The sequence below is a fragment of the Salmo salar genome, chromosome ssa27 (assembly GCF_905237065.1).
Source record: "Salmo salar chromosome ssa27, Ssal_v3.1, whole genome shotgun sequence".
Taxonomy (NCBI): domain Eukaryota; kingdom Metazoa; phylum Chordata; class Actinopteri; order Salmoniformes; family Salmonidae; genus Salmo; species Salmo salar.
The window spans coordinates 36,175,001-36,191,889 of record NC_059468.1 but is presented as its reverse complement, the minus strand read 5'-3'; the positions used below and the strand labels follow the sequence as shown (position 1 = coordinate 36,191,889).

General features: G+C 46.5%; 1 protein-coding gene across 5 annotated transcripts in view; it reads right to left on the bottom strand.

Moving 5' to 3' along the window:
* LOC106589016 (MAP7 domain-containing protein 1) overlaps nt 1-16,889 on the bottom strand; it is a 94,704-nt gene that overhangs the window by 29,118 nt on the left and 48,697 nt on the right. For 3 of the 5 annotated variants that reach the window (XM_014178647.2, XM_014178648.2, XM_014178650.2), the window contains exons 2-4: nt 7,576-8,370; nt 2,903-2,971; nt 2,103-2,123 (exon numbers count right to left, since the gene is read on the bottom strand). In XM_014178647.2, the coding sequence (XP_014034122.2) occupies nt 2,103-2,123; nt 2,903-2,971; nt 7,576-8,370 (885 nt within the window). The remainder of the gene's footprint in view (nt 1-2,102; nt 2,124-2,902; nt 2,972-7,575; nt 8,371-16,889) is intronic. The other 2 variants (XM_014178649.2, XM_014178651.2) reach the window with 1 other exon arrangement.

Here is a 16,889-nt window from a genome sequence, read left to right as displayed (position 1 = left end):
CGTGTACTGTATCTCAGAGTGGCCTTTCCTGTTTTTCAGTCCCCTGCATGTGGACCTACTTCCAATACACATGTGTCGTTAAAGACTAGCATGGTGAGGGGCAGGATACGTGTAAAGAGGTTTTTTGGATGAAACTCGGTGTTGAATAGGGGGAAATTAATGTGAGATGTCTGAAAGAAATGCATGAGTGTTTGATGTTAGAAGACGTGGTCCTGATTTGTATTCTGTTCACCAGTCCTTCCCTAGCCGTTCTCTGTGATAAGAAGTAGAATACTCTAGTCTGTCTGCAGTCTGTCTGCACCCCATCCACAAAGACAACACTTTCCCATTTCTCCATCATGGAATAAAATCATATTATATTAATTTTCAGTACATGTGATTGGCATAAATACATTAGCTAAATACATTGAGTGCATGCACTTTAACACTGTAATAGCATTGCTACAGCTTCATATACAATGGCCCTTACATAACAGCCCCATGGTTTAATGTATGGTGTGTTCTCTCTCATATGTGGTTCAAGGGACGAGTACAAATGATAATCATGTGTTCCTTTTTTCTCAGCATGTCATCATCAGTACAGTATACATACTGTAGTACATCCAACCATAAACATACAGTATACATACTGTAGTACATCCAACCATAAAACATACAGTATACATACTGTAGTACATCCAACCATAAACATACAGTATACATACTGTAGTACATCCAACCATAAACATACAGTATACATACTGTAGTACATCCAGCCATAAACATACAGTATACATACTGTAGTACATCCAACCATAAAACATACAGTATACATACTGTAGTACATCCAACCATAAACATACAGTATACATACTGTAGTACATCCAACCATAAACATACAGTATACATACTATAGTACATCCAACCATAAAACGTACAGTATACATACTGTAGTACATCCAACCATAAACATACAGTATACATACTGTAGTACATCCAACCATAAAACGCTTGATGAGGTGAGATCTAAACCTTTACAGTCTGTAGTCCATATGAGATTCATATCTTACACCTGGACAGACAGAGAGATTGTTCCAAATGGCACCCTATTCACTATCAAGTGCACTACTTTTGACCAGAGTCCTATGGCTAATGACACCCTATTCACTATCTAGTGCACTACTTTTGACCAGGGCCCATTGGGAATTATCAGGTACAGAAAAGGCTTCTGAAATGATTCCGTTGGCATGGCGATTATAATGAATCTAATGAAATGAGTAATTACATCTAATCTGTCTGAGAGGCACGGCGGGTCAGTTCACAGTAATGACTACACATTTTTCACGCCTCGCCCCATGGGGACGGCTCAGTGGGAGACGTCCTCTGATTGGTCAGTTGGTTGCTGAAGCTTTGGCCTCAGCGTACAGGGAGAGAGAGAGGGGGGGGGAGGGGGGTTTGGGCCATTGTTAAGGGATGGGATGTATTGCATGTAGAGTTGAAAACAAGCTCACAGAATGCCTTGGATTGGATTGATTGCACAGGCTTTGGGTTTAGTGTACATACAAGGGGCTTGAGCCAATGCTATGGAAGAATGAGGCTGTGGGGAAATTCTAGTGTACTAAGTGTCTCTGAGTTGATAATAAGATCACATAATACCTCGACATAGAAATAAACCCTGAAAACATATCAAGTCAAGAAACATCTATACTGGAAAGATATTACAATGATCCAACAAAATGATGCAAAGTATACATGCAAACATGTATGAAGAACAGGAAGAAATAAGGTGCAAGGCAAATCTCTACACAATGAAGACAGGAAAGAAAAAACATGCTGAAGGACTCATATAACTGAACTATCTGATCATTCTTCTTCTCAGAGACAAACAGGATGTTGTAAAGTTCCCAGTTGACAACAACAGGTCAACATTCAGAAAGCAACAAAAATGATTAATGAACGGGAAAGGAAAAGACTGTTCAGAAGCAGACCGAAATAAAAATACATTGCGTAATACATTGCATCCCAACCACAAGGTGGAGATGTGGAGAAAAGCATGACTGTTGCTGATAACAACTGATGTTATCAACGCTGCACTTATACAGTGCCATATAGAGTAGCCTTACCTTGCAGCTGAGTTTGCTGTTCTGGAGCAGCAAAATGAGAAGACAACAGCAATAATTAATATCCATCAATCATTAGAAAGAAAAACCCCCATGGCAGAACCCCCCCATGGCAGAACCCCCCATGGCAGAACCCCCAATGGCAGAACCCCCCATGTCAGAACCCTCATGGCAGAACCCCCCATGGCAGAACCCTCATGGCAGAACCCCCCATGGCAGAACCCCCAATGGCAGAACCCTCATGGCAGAACCCTCATGGCAGAACCCCCCATGGCAGAACCCCCAATGGCAGAACCCTCATGGCAGAACCCTCATGGCAGAACCCCCAATGGCAGAACCCCCAATGGCAGAACCCTCATGGCAGAACCCTCATGGCAGAACCCTCATGGCAGAACCCCCAATGGCAGAACCCTCATGGCAGAACCCCCAATGGCAGAACCCCCCATGGCAGAACCCTCATGGCAGAACCCTCATGGCAGAGTAATGCAATGTAAGAGAGGCCAATGGTTAAAGACAGGCGGACAGTTCAGGGTAGTGTAATACAACATATTGAAGGATACAGTGTCTATTGGTTTATTCCATACCTTCTATATCTCTGCCTTGTGTCAGGAATCCAAATGGCACCCTATTCCCTTCATAGTGAACTACTTTTGACCAGGGCCCTGGGATAGGGTGCCATTTTGGATGCTTCCCTAGACATGACTAGCTGAGTCTCTTTGCCCTCCATACCAGACAAGACCAACATGTCACACATGATAACAGAAAACACATTTCTCTACAGCTTATTTTCCTTTAGGGTTTACCAATGTATTTGGCTCTCTCCTCCCTCCGCTCCTTAGCCAGCTTCTGTCGTTGTGCTGTCGTCAACCCATCTAGGCAGAGAAAAAAACAACTATCCATCAGATATACATTTATTTTTACCTAAAATATCAATGCACCAAACAGCTGATCACACCTGTCATGTAGAGTATACTGGTATGAGAGAGGTCACGTAGTTGAAACAATTCCTGCATCAATTCTAAACTACAGAGTGATGTCATACATACACTTCTGTTCAAAAGTTTGGGGTCACTAAGAAATGTCCTTGTTTTTGAAAGAAAAGCAAATTTTTTTGTCCATTAAAATAAGATAAAATTGAACCAGAAATACAGTGTAGACATTGTTAATGTTGTAAATGACTGTTGTAGCTGGAAACGGCTGTAAGGGGTGACTGGTGGCAGGGAAGTCAAACGCAGGAGAGCAGAACCTGGTGAATAGCCGGAGCAGTTTAATATATAAAACTAACGGCATACAAAACAACAAACACATGGGTACAAAACCCGTAGCGCACCAGAACACATAGCACGAGTACTTACAGAATAATCAATTCCCGACAAGGACATGGGGGAAAGAGAGGGAAAATATACAACATGTAATTAGGGAATTGAAACCAAGTGTGTGTGAAAACAAGACAAAACAAATGGAACATGAAAAATGGATTGGCGATGGCTAGAAGACCGGTGACGTCGACCGCCGAACACCGCCCGAACAAGGAGAGGAACCGACTTTGGCAGAAGTCGTGGCAACGGCAGACTTTTTCTGGAATATCTACATGGGCGTACAGAGGACCATTATCAGCAACCATCACTCCTCTGTTCCAATGGCACCTTGTGTTAGCTAATCCAAGTTGATAATTTTAAAAGGAAAACCGTTCATTCAATACTACCCGCAAAATATCAGTCTCAACGTCAACAGTGAGGAGGCGACTCTGGGATGCTGGCCTTCTAGGCAGAGTTGCAAAGAAAAAGCCATATCTCAGACTGGCCAATAAAAATGAAAGATTAAGATGGGCAAAAGAACACACACACTGGACAGAGAAACTCTGCCTAGAAGGCCAGCATCCCAGAGTTGCCTTTTCACTGTTGACGCTGAGACTGAGGTTTTGCAGGTACTATTTAATGAAGCTGCCAGTTGAGGACTCGTGAGGTGTCTGTTTCTCAAACTAGACACTCTAATGTACTTGTCCTCTTGCTCAGTTGTGCACCGGGGCCTCCCACTCCTCTTTCTATTCTGGTTAGAGCCAGTTTGTGCTGTTCTGTGAAGGGAGTAGTACACAATTTCTCGCATGGAATAGCCTTAATTTCTCTGAACAAGAAAAGACTGACGATTTTCAGAAGAAATGTCTTTGTTTCTGGCCATTTTGAGCCTGTAATCGAACCCACAAATGCTGATGCTCCAGATACTCAACTAGTTTAAAGAAGGCCAGTTTTACTGCTTCTTTAATCAGAACAACAGTTTTCAGCTGTGCTAACATAATTGCAAAAGTTTTTTTTAATGATCAATTAGCCTTTTAAAATGATAAACTTGGATTAGCTAACACAACGTGCCATTGGAACACAGGAGTGATGGTTGCTGATAATGGGCCTCTGTAAGCCTATGTAGATATTGCATTAAAAAAATCGCAGTTTCCAGCTACAATAGTCATTTACAACATTAACAATGTCTACACTGTATTTCTGATCAATTTGATGTTATTTTAATGGACAACAACTGCGCTTTTCTTTAAAAAACAAGGACATTTCTAAGTGACCCCAAACATTTGAACGGTAGTGTATTTTCAAGATGAAGGACAGGAAGCTACATCTCCTGCTGCGATGCTATAATGTTATTCACTCAATAGTTGAACAGTGTTGTGTGAACCGGAAGGGAACTCATTCGTTCATGTGTGCGCCCCAAATGGCACCCTATTCCCTATATAGTGCCCTACCGTTGACCAAAAGTCGTGCACTATATAGGGAATAGGGTGCCATTTGGGATGCAGACCATGTATTCTTCTGAATTTCCTGTCTGCAGCAATTATCAACATTCTCCCTGATCCTCTTTGATAAACTCAAACATAAGATGAAGGATTTTTATATTCATTTCAGATCCTGTTTCAGCCTAGGCCTAGAAGATGTCTGCATTGGAAACGGGGCCCTGGGTTAACCAAAGTCTACTTTTTTGGAGACCCATGCTATGTCATATGTATGCCGCGTTTTCTCCGCCAACCTGAGAGGGCCCTGCAGCAAGAGCTCCGGCCGTCACTATAGCAACAACTCTTTCCTCCCACCACCACAATCAAAGGGTGAATTCCTGTACTGGAGTCTGACAGCCAGGACTGGCGTCTCACAGCCAGGACTGGCGTCTCACAGCCAGGACTGGCGTCTCACAGCCAGGACTGGCGTCTCACAGCCAAGACTGGCGTCTCACAGCCAAGACTGGCGTCTCACAGCCAAGACTGGAGTCTCACAGCCAAGACTGGAGTCTCACAGCCAAGACTGGAGTCTCACAGCCAGGACTGGCGTCTCACAGCCAAAACTGGCATCTCACAGCCAAGACTGGCGTCTCACAGCCAGGACTGGCGTCTCACAGCCAAGACTGGAGTCTCACAGCCAAGACTGGAGTCTCACAGCCAAAACTGGAGTCTCACAGCCAAAACTGGCATCTCACAGCCAAGACTAGCATCTCACAGCCAAGACTGGAGTCTCACAGCCAAGAATGGCGTCTCACAGCCAGGACTGGCGTCTCACAGCCAAGACTGGAGTCTCACAGCCAAGACTGGAGTCTCACAGCCAAGACTGGAGTCTCACAGCCAGGACTGGCGTCTCACAGCCAAAACTGGCGTCTCACAGCCAAGACTGGCGTCTCACAGCAAGGACTGGCGTCTCACAGCCAGGACTGGCGTCTCACAGCCAAGACTGGCGTCTCACAGCCAAGACTGGAGTCTCACAGCCAAGACTGGAGTCTCACAACCAAGACTGGCGTCTCACAGCCAAGACTGGCGTCTCACAGCCAGGACTGGCGTCTCACAGCCAGGACTGGCGTCTCACAGCCAAGACTGGAGTCTCACAGCCAGGACTAGCATCTCACAGCCAAGACTGGAGTCTCACAGCCAGGACTGGCGTCTCACAGCCAAGACTGGCGTCTCACAGCCAAGACTGGCGTCTCACAGCCAAGACTAGCATCTCACAGCCAAGACTGGAGTCTCACAGCCAGGACTGGCGTCTCACAGCCAAGACTGGAGTCTCACAGCCAGGACTGGCATCTCACAGCCAAGACTGGAGTCTCACAGCCAGGACTGGAGTCTCACAGCCAGGACTGGCGTCTCACAGCCAAGACTGGAGTCTCACAGCCAGGACTGGAGTCTCACAGCCAGGACTGGCGTCTCACAGCCAAGACTGGAGTCTCACAGCCAGGACTGGAGTCTCACAGCCAGGACTGGCGTCTCACAGCCAAGACTGGCGTCTCACAGCCAGGACTGGCGTCTCACAGCCAAGACTGGCGTCTCACAGCCAGGACTGGAGTCTCACAGCCAGGACTGGCGTCTCACAGCCAAGACTGGAGTCTCACAGCCAGGACTGGCGTCTCACAGCCAAGACTGGAGTCTCACAGCCAGGACTGGAGTCTCACAGCCAGGACTGGCGTCTCACAGCCAAGACTGGAGTCTCACAGCCAGGACTGGAGTCTCACAGCCAGGACTGGCGTCTCACAGCCAGGACTGGCGTCTCACAGCCAGGACTGGCGTCTCACAGCCAAGACTGGCGTCTCACAGCCAAGACTGGCGTCTCACAGCCAGGACTGGCGTCTCACAGCCAAGACTGGCGTCTCACAGCCAAGACTGGCGTCTCACAGCCAGGACTGGCGTCTCACAGCCAGGACTGGCGTCTCACAGCCAAGACTGGCGTCTCACAGCCAAGAATGGCGTCTCACAGCCAGGACTGGAGTCTGAAGAGACAGGGATGGAGTCTGAAGAGACAAGGCTGGAGTCTGAAGAGACAAACCTGGTGTCTGGAGAGACAAACCTGGTGTCTGGAGAGACAAACCTGGTGTCTGGAGAGACAAACCTGGTGTCTGGAGAGACAAACCTGGTGTCTGGAGAGACAAACCTGGTGTCTGGAGAGGCAAACCTGGTGTCTGGAGAGACAAACCTGGTGTCTGGAGAGGCAAACCTGGTGTCTGGAGAGGCAAACCTGGTGTCTGGAGAGGCAAACCTGGTGTCTGGAGAGGCAAACCTGGTGTCTGGAGAGACAAACCTGGTGTCTGGAGAGACAAGGCTGGAGTCTGGAGAGACATGCTGGGGAAGGTTCAGGAAAACTCCCTAAGCCTGGAAGTCCTGTCCCAACACAAGGCCCCACTACACCACCCTCGACCCTCCCCCTCCATACCGTCCACCACTCCCCTAACAAATGAAGATTTGTAGTTCACCCACTGCCATCTGTCTGACTGGGTCTGTAATGGCTGGAGATCCATTAGATTAGTCTGAGAAACCTTTCACCAGTCCACAGACATGAATCACTGAATGGTTCTCCCCTCACATGACAACTAGCTTCAACAGCTACCAAACTCTACACCTCACACTGGATGTCTAACCCCATGCTATTTCCTTATCTTCCTGGTTACAGTGTGTCTCTCAGTCTCAGAGCTGTTCTGAGCACAGGCCACGTGTTGAATAATGTACCTCCTTTTTTGGGATGGGGGCTGGTGCCAGACCCAGGGGTGCCAGGTCTAGCATCTGTCTTGATGGAGGGGTCTGTCTTGGTGGAGGGGTCTGTCTTGGTAGAGGGGTCTGTCTTGGTGGAGGGGTCTGTCTTGGTGGAGGGGTCTGTCTTGGTAGAGGGGTCTGTCTTGGTAGAGGGGTCTGTCTTGGTAGAGGGGTCTGTCTTGGTGGAGGGGTCTGTCTTGGTAGAGGGGTCTGTCTTGGTAGAGGGGTCTGTCTTGGTAGAGGGGTCTATCTTGGAGGAGGGGTCTGTCTTGGTAGAGGGGTCTGTCTTGGTAGAGGGGTCTATCTTGGTAGAGGGGTCTGTCTTGGAGGAGGGGTCTGTCTTGGTGGAGGGGTCTGTCTTGGTAGAGGGGTCTATCTTGGTAGAGGGGTCTGTCTTGGAGGAGGGGTCTGTCTTGGTAGAGGGGTCTGTCTTGGTAGAGGGGTCTGTCTTGGTAGAGGGGTCTATCTTGGAGGAGGGGTCTGTCTTGGTAGAGGGGTCTGTCTTGGTAGAGGGGTCTGTCTTGGTGGAGGGGTCTGTCTTGGTGGAGGGGTCTGTCTTGGTGGAGGGGTCTGTCTTGGTAGAGGGGTCTGTCTTGGTAGAGGGGTCTGTCTTGGTAGAGGGGTCTGTCTTGGAGGATGGGTCTGTTTTGGGACAGGACTCTGTGTCTGGGGAGAGGTCTGAGATGGCTGAGTCGTCTGATGTCAGAAGGTCCTTCACTATGTTCTTGTCTTCATTCTGGATGGCCAAAGGCTCTGGTGTGGAGGGGATACCTGGAAGAAAGAGAAAACATTCATAAAGAGAAAGTTTGAAGACAAGATATTTGTTTAATTTCCTAAAATATCGAAATATGGAATACATGTGCAAGTAGAATATTTATGATATCCAATGATATCAGGCCACACCCGGCCATGATTACAGACACCTGTGTGTGTTCTTTGACACTTTATAAACTAGTGTTTGTCATTATACCCTGATGAAGACAGCTTGTCTGTCTAAACGTTGGTTATTAGGTTATTACATTATTACATCTGAGCTCCTAGAGTGTGTGGCTCTCCTTTTCTTTTTCAAGTAGAATATTTACACATGATTGATATCAACATTATCTGAACATTACTAACACCTGTCCCAGGACACAATTGGTAGAGTATTATATATGTTAACTGCATTTCTTGTCAAGCCAGTACGATGATGTGATGCTAGCACTAGTGATGCTAACAAACGCTAGCATCATCCCATTCTGCTCCCAGACCAAAACACCTTCACTGGGAAGAACTGTCTGGCGTCATTATCCCAAAACTTCAACCCCATTACCCTTCATTAACATCTCCTTCTCACCCAATTCACACACATCAGTCACACTCCCCCACTCCTCCTCCTCCTCCTCTCTCACCAGAGCTTTCAGTTCTGCAGAGCCAAGCTCACCCACCATCAGACATCTCAGGGACAGGACTGGCAGGAGGCACACATTGTTTCCAATATGGCACCCTATTTGCTATATAGTGCACTGCTTTGGACCAGAGCTATATGGGCCCTGGTCAAAAGTCAAAAGTAGTGCACTAGCCTATATAAGGAATAGGGTACCATTTGGGATGCAGCCACAGTGTGTAATATATCTGACTTATCTTCAAAGGAAGACCAGGCTCAGCTTTCCCAAAAACACACAAGACACATTCAAACGCAGAGGGAAGGAAATTAGGGAATACATAGATTTTTTTTGTAATAGATTGAGAAAGATAGTAGGAGCGAGAGAGGGGGGATACAGAGCGAGACAGAGAGACAGAGAGAAAAGGAAAGAGAGGGCAGGAAAGAGAGGGAGGGAAAGAGAGGGGGAGTAGAGAGAGATGAGAGAGAATGAGAGCAAGAGAGAAGGAAAGAGAGGGAAGGAGAGCGAGAGAGAGAGAAGGAAAGAGATGGAAGGAGAGCGAGAGAGAGAGGAAAGAGGGAAGGAGAGAGAGAAGGGGAGTAGAGAGACAAAGAAATTGAGAGAGAGAAAAGAATGAGAGAGAGCGAGAGAGAGAGAAGGAGAAATAGGGGGAGTAGAGAGAGAGAGAGAGAGAGAGGAGAAATAGGGGGAGTAGAGAGAGAGAGAGAGAGAGAGAGAGAGAGAGAGAGAGAGAGAGAGAGAGAGAGAGAGAGAGAGAGAGAGAGAGAGAGAGAGAGAGCGAGCCGTACAGAACCATTTGATGGGAAACCGGCCCATTTAAACACAGGCCCCTGTTGCAATGGAAAGTGCTGACATTACAGTTACAATGGTTAATTACTACAGTGCCAACCTCTGCTAAGTGCAAACTATGCTGCTGAGGCTAAACATATGAAACATGGTTACTACCACTCTGATCTGAAGATGGAGCATTATCCTGTGAGTGGGGGGTGGTGTGGGGGGTGGTGTGGGGTGTGGTGTTGGGGGTGATGTGGGGGTGGTGGGGGTGTGGGGTGGTGTGGGGGGGTGGTGTGGGGGGGGTGGTGTGGGGGGTGGTGTGTGGGGGGTTGTGGGGGGTGGTGTGGGGGGTGGTGTGGGGGGTGGTGTGTGGGGTGGTGTGGGGTGATGTGGGGTGGTGTGGGGGGTGGGGTGTGGGGGGTGATGTGTGGGGTGATGTGTGGGGTGGTGTGGGGGGTGGTGTGTGGGGTGGTGTGTGGGGTGATGTGGGGTGGTGTGGGGGGTGGGGTGTGGGGGGTGATGTGTGGGGGGTGATGTGGGGGTGATGTGTGGGGTGGTGTGGGGGTGGTGTGGGGGGTGATGTGGGGTGGTGTGGGGGGTGGGGTGTGGGGGATGATGTGGGGGTGATGTGTGGGGTGGTGTGGGGGGTGAGTGTGGGGGTGGTGTGGGGGGTGATGTGTGGGGTGATGTGGGGTGGTGTGGGGGTGGGGTGTGGGGGTGATGTGTGGGGTGGTGTGTGGGGTGGTGTGGGGTGGTGTGGGGGGTGATGTGTGGGGTGGTGTGGGGGGTGGTGTGTGGGGTGATGTGGGGTGGTGTGGGGGGTGGGGGTGATGTGTGATGTGTGGGGTGATGTGTGGGGTGGTGTGGGGGGTGGGGTGTGGGGGTGATGTGTGGGGTGGTGTGGGGGGTGATGTGTGGGGTGGTGTGTGGGGTGGTGTGTGGGGTGATGTGGTGTGTGGGGTGATGTGTGGGGTGATGTGTGGGGTGATGTGTGGGGTGATGTGTGGGGTGATGTGTGGGGTGATGTGTGGGGTGGTGTGTGGGGTGATGTGTGGGGTGGTGTGTGGGGTGATGTGTGGGGTGGTGTGGGGGGTGATGTGTGGGGTGGTGTGGGGGGTGGTGTGTGGGGTGATGTGTGGGTGGTGTGTGGGGTGATGTGGGGTGGTGTGGGGGGTGGGTGTGATGTGGGGTGATGTGGGGTGGTGTGGGGGTGGGGTGTGGGGGGTGATGTGTGGGGTGATGTGTGGGGTGATGTGTGGGGTGATGTGTGGGGTGGTGTGGGGGGTGGTGTGTGGGGTGATGTGTGGGGTGGTGTGTGGGGTGATGTGGGGTGGTGTGGGGGGTGGGGTGTGATGTGTGGGGTGATGTGGGGTGGTGTGGGGGTGGGGGTGATGTGTGGGGTGATGTGTGGGGTGATGTGTGGGGTGGTGTGGGGGTGGTGTGGGGGGTGGTGTGGGGGGGTGTAACGTATGCACATTGACCATTGGAATGAGACACCATACCACCAGGCAGCTACTTTACAGTATCACATAACCAGTAACATTCAATGTCAAGTTACATATATGCATCTCAAATCAACGATAAGATACACCAACAAAGCCTGCTCTGATCTCTTCTTAACCTCTGACCCCATGTCTCTCTGGGCTGGGCTATTCAGCTGCTGTCTGGGCCCGGCTGCTCACAGTGGCAAACTGCAATATGCCATAATGATGCACGGCAGGAGAGAGAGAGAGTGGGGGAAGGGGACAGGGGGAAATAACAATTGCGCACCTCCACAATAACCTGTGCAGAACAGCAGGAGAGGAGGAGAGGAGGAGAGAGTGATTGATAGAAAGAAAGAGTGGGGAGGTTCAGTCGAACAAGGGAGGAGAGAAATAGTGAATGATTAAAAGGGAAAAGAAAAAGGTAGAGAGAGAAAAGGTAGAACGGAAGGCAAGAGAGAGAGAGAGAAAGAGAGAGAGAAAGAGAAGGATATTGTTGAGTGATATAGGTGTGAAGGGCTGCAGGTCAGCTAGATGTAGACGGAGCGAATCCCTCTCATCAGATCCATCCAAGTTTGCATCCCAAATGGAACTCTATTCCCTGCATAGTGCACTACTTTTGACCAGGGCCCATAATGCGTCGCTGTCTCCAAACATTTTAAACGCCAGCCTCTTGGCCGCAGAGAGAAAAAATGTTGCTGTTTAAAAACGACATTCCTGCAGTTTTACACATTTTGCCAAAGAGCGGAGATAAAATGGTACAGTTTTAAAGCTTGTTTCCTGTAATTCTACACATTTTGTTATGGCATGTAGCTAAGCGGTTAACAGGTAGCCTAGCGGTTAACAGGTAGCCTAGCGGTTAACAGGTAGCCTAGCGGTTAACAGGTAGCCTAGCGGTTAACAGGTAGCCTAGCTGTAACTGAAAGGCTGCTGGTTCTAACACCCAAGCCGACAAGGTGAAAAATAAGTCGATGTGCCCTTGAGCAAGGCACTTAACCCTAATTTGCTCCTGGGGCGCCGTACTACTATGGCTGATCCTGTAAAACAACACATTTCACTGCACCTATCCGTATGTGACAATAACATATATTTTTTGTAGTCAATCAACGCCCACTGTTGTGATCCACAGAAGGGACTGGTCTCTCTGCAGGTAGGTCGGACTGGATGAGATGCTGGGTGTCTAAGTACTGAAGAAAAATAAGACCCCTCCTGATCTGGTTAGGAAGTAAGTGGTAGTGTGTTGTGTTAACACAACTCAGCTGAACTAGTCTGGGGAGTTTCCAGAATGTGTTGTAGTGTGTTATATTAACACAACTCAGCTGAACTAGTCTGGGGAGTTTCCAGAATGTGTTGTAGTGTGTTATATTAACACAACTCAGCTGAACTAGTCTGGGGAGTTTCCAGAATGTGTTGTTGTGTGTTATGTTAACACAACTCAGCTGTACTAGTCTGGGGAGTTTCCAGAATGTGTTGTAGTGTGTTATGTTAACACAACTCAGCTGAACTAGTCTGGGGAGTTTCCAGAATGTGTTGTAGTGTGTTATGTTAACACAACTCAGCTGAACTAGTCTGGGGAGTTTCCAGAATGTGTTGTAGTGTGTTATGTTAACACAACTCAGCTGAACTAGTCTGGGGAGTTTCCAGAATGTGTTGTAGTGTGTTATATTAAAACAACTCAGCTGAACTAGTCTGGGGAGTTTCCAGAATGTGTTGTTGTGTGTTATGTTAACACAACTCAGCTGAACTAGTCTGGGGAGTTTCCAGAATGTGTTGTTGTGTGTTATGTTAACACAACTCAGCTGTACTAGTCTGGGGAGTTTCCAGAATGTGTTGTAGTGTGTTATGTTAACACAACTCAGCTGAACTAGTCTGGGGAGTTTCCAGAATGTGTTGTAGTGTGTTATGTTAACACAACTCAGCTGAACTAGTCTGGGGAGTTTCCAGAATGTGTTGTAGTGTGTTATGTTATCACAACTCAGCTGAACTAGTCTGGGGAGTTTCCAGAATGTGTTGTAGTGTGTTATGTTAACACAACTCAGCTGAACTAGTCTGGGGAGTTTCCAGAATGTGTTGTAGTGTGTTATGTTAACACAACTCAGCTGAACTAGTCTGGGGAGTTTCCAGAATGTGTTGTAGTGTGTTATGTTAACACAACTCAGCTGAACTAGTCTGGGGAGTTTCCAGAATGTGTTGTAGTGTGTTATGTTAACACAACTCAGCTGAACTAGTCTGGGGAGTTTCCAGAATGTGTTGTAGTGTGTTATGTTAACACAACTCAGCTGAACTAGTCTGGGGAGTTTCCAGAATGTGTTGTAGTGTGTTATGTTAACACAACTCAGCTGAACTAGTCTGGGGAGTTTCCAGAATGTGTTGTAGTGTGTTATGTTAACACAACTCAGCTGAACTAGTCTGGGGAGTTTCCAGAATGTGTTGTAGTGTGTTATGTTAACACAACTCAGCTGAACTAGTCTGGGGAGTTTCCAGAATGTGTGTGTGTGGGAGGGAGAAGGACAGAGACAGAGACAGAGAGAGACAGAGAGAGACAGACAGAGAGAGACAGACAGAGACAGACAGAGACAGACAGAGAGAGACAGAGAGAGACAGACAGAGAGAGACAGAGAGAGACAGAGAGAGACAGAGACAAAGAGAGACAGAGACAGACAAAGAGAGACAGAGAGAGACAGAGAAAGACAGAGAGAGACAGAGAGAGACAGAGAAAGACAGAGAGACAGAGAGGAAAAAAAGAGCACAGCAGGTTGTGTGTAGTTTGAGTATTAGCTGTCCCTATATGACAATAAAACATCCTTTACTTATGCAACCGGAGTAGATCAAACTAAATCATTGGGGGCCTGTCATGCCAAATAGTGTCTCCCTTTTGGCTAGGGGACATTATTTGGCATGACAGGCCCCATGCCATGACATTTGGGGAATTTTAGATTCTCCCTGACTGTCTTAGTTTTTATTTTGGTGATTGTTCGTTCTCAAAGAGTGTAGGCCGTCATTGTAAATAAGAATTTGCTCTAAACTTACTTGCCTAGTTAAATAAAGGTTCAATTAAAAAAAGAGAAGATGATCTTATTTAAAAAAATATATATAATAATAATAATAAAAATGTTTACATTCAGTTGAAGTCGGAAGTTTACATACACTTTAGCCAAATACATTTAAACTCACACAATTCCTGACATGTAATCCTAGTAAAAATTCACTGTCTTAGGTCAAGTTAGGATCGCCACTATTTAAAAAATGTGAAATGTCAGAATAATAGTAGAGATAATGATTTCAGCTTTTATTTCTTTCATCACATTCCCAGTGGGTCAGAAGTTTACATACACTCAATTAGTATTTGGTAGCATTGCCTTTAAATTGTTAAACTTGGGTCAAACGTTTCGGGTAGCCTTCCACAAGCTTCCCACAATAAATTGGGTGAATTTTGGCCCATTCCTCCTGACAGAGCTGGTGTAACTGAGTCAGGTCTGTAGGCTTCCTTGCTCGTACATGCTTTTCAGTTCTGCCCACACATTTTCTATAGGATTGAGGTTAGGGCTTTGTGATGGCCACTCCAAAACCTTGACATTGTTGTCCTGAAGCCATTTTGCCACAACTTTGGAAGTATGCTTGGGGTCAATGTCCATTTGGAAGACCCATTTGTGACCAAGCTTTAACTTCCTGGCTGATGTCTTGAGATGTTGCTTCAATATATCCAGATCATTTTCCTCCCTCATGATGCCATCTATTTTGTGAAGTGCACCAGTCCCTCCTGCAGCAAAGCACCCCCACAACATGATGCTGCCACCATCGTGCTTCACGGTTGGGATGGTGTTCTTCAGCTTGCAAGCCTCAACCTTTTTCCTCCAAACATAACGATGGTCATTATGGCCAAACAATTCTATCTTTGTTTCATCAGACCAAAGGACATTTCTCCAAAAAGTACAATCTTTGTCCCCATGTGCAGTTGCACACCGTAGTCTGGTCCTCCACATCTAGTCCTTGCTGAGCGACCTTTCAGGTTATGTTGATATAGGACTTGTTTTACTGTGGAAATAGATACTTTTGTACCTGTTTCCTCCAGCATCTTCACAAAGTCCTTTGCTGTTGTTCTGGGATTGATTTGCACTTTTCGCACCAAAGTACGTTCATCTCTAGGAGACAGAACGCGTCTCCTTCCTGAACGGTATGACGGCTGCGTGGTCCCATGGTGTTTATACTTGCGTACTATTGTTTGTACAGATGAATGTGGTACCTTCAGGCGTTTGGAAATTGCTCCCAAGGATGAACCAGACTTGTGGCGGTCTTTCAACTTTGCTGATATCTTTTGATTTTCCCATGATGTCAAGCAAAGAGGCACTGAGTTTGAAGGTAGGCCTTGAAATACATCCACAGATACACCTCCAATTGACTCAAATGATGTCAATTAGCCTATCAGAAGCTTCTAAAGCCATGACATCATTTTCTGGAATTTTCCAAGCTGTTTAAAGGCACAGTCAACTTAGTGTATGTAAACTTCTGACCCACTGGAATTGTGATACAGTGATTTATAAGTGAAATAATCTGTCTGTAACAATTGTTGGAAAAATGACTTGTGTCATGCACAAAGTCGATGTCCTAACTGACTTGCCAAAACTATAGTTTGTTAACAAGAAATTTGTGGAGTGGTTGAAAAACGAGTTTTAATGACTCCAACCTAAGTGTATGTAAACTTCCAACTTCAACTGTACTTAATATCTGGTTTTAGTCATTTAAGTTTACACGGAAAATGTTTTCCACCAAAATGATTTTCACATTTCTATTTTTACATCATATTTTTGGAAGTGGCGGCAGTATAGTGGAAACACTGGAGTTAAACAACCGTATCCAGGTCTGCTGGGTAACTGGGAGTCAAACATAAAGACACCTTCCAGCTGTTATAGTGTCATGAGTGAAAGGTGAGTCCACCTCTGTCTGATCTTTTAAAGGCTAGTGATTTCTGAAGTTGAGGCTATGCCTATTAGGTCTCAAGGATAAAGCAACTGGAAAAGACATCGACAGAAAAGTTACAAGTTTCCAAACACTAAAATAGAAGCCATTGTGACATCTCTCCAAAGAAACAGGAACTTAGCCATACAATAGAGGGAAGGAGGATGACGAAGTGTGAAACAGTTTTATAGGGTTATTACAGTAATAAGTAACAGTCTGAGACAGTTTTATAGGGTTATTACAGTAATAAGTAACAGTCTGAGACAGTTTTATAGGGTTATTACAGTAATTACGAACAGTCAGGCTGTTTTATAGGGTTATTACAGTAATAAGTAACAGTCTGAGACAGTTTTATAGGGTTATTACACTAATACATACGTCTGAGACTGTTTTATAGGGTTATTACAGTAATAAGTAACAGTCTGAGACAGTTTTATAGGGTTATTACAGTAATACATAAGTCTGAGACTGTTTTATAGGGTTATTACAGTAATAAGTAACAGTCTGAGACAGTTTTATAGGGTTATTACAGTAATAAGTAACAGTCAGACTGTTTTATAGGGTTATTACAGTAATAAGTAACAGTCTGAGACAGTTTTATAGGGTTATTACAGTAATACATAAGTCTGAGACAGTTTTATAGGGTTATTACAGTAATAAGTAACAGTTTGAGACTGTTTTATACTGTTATTAC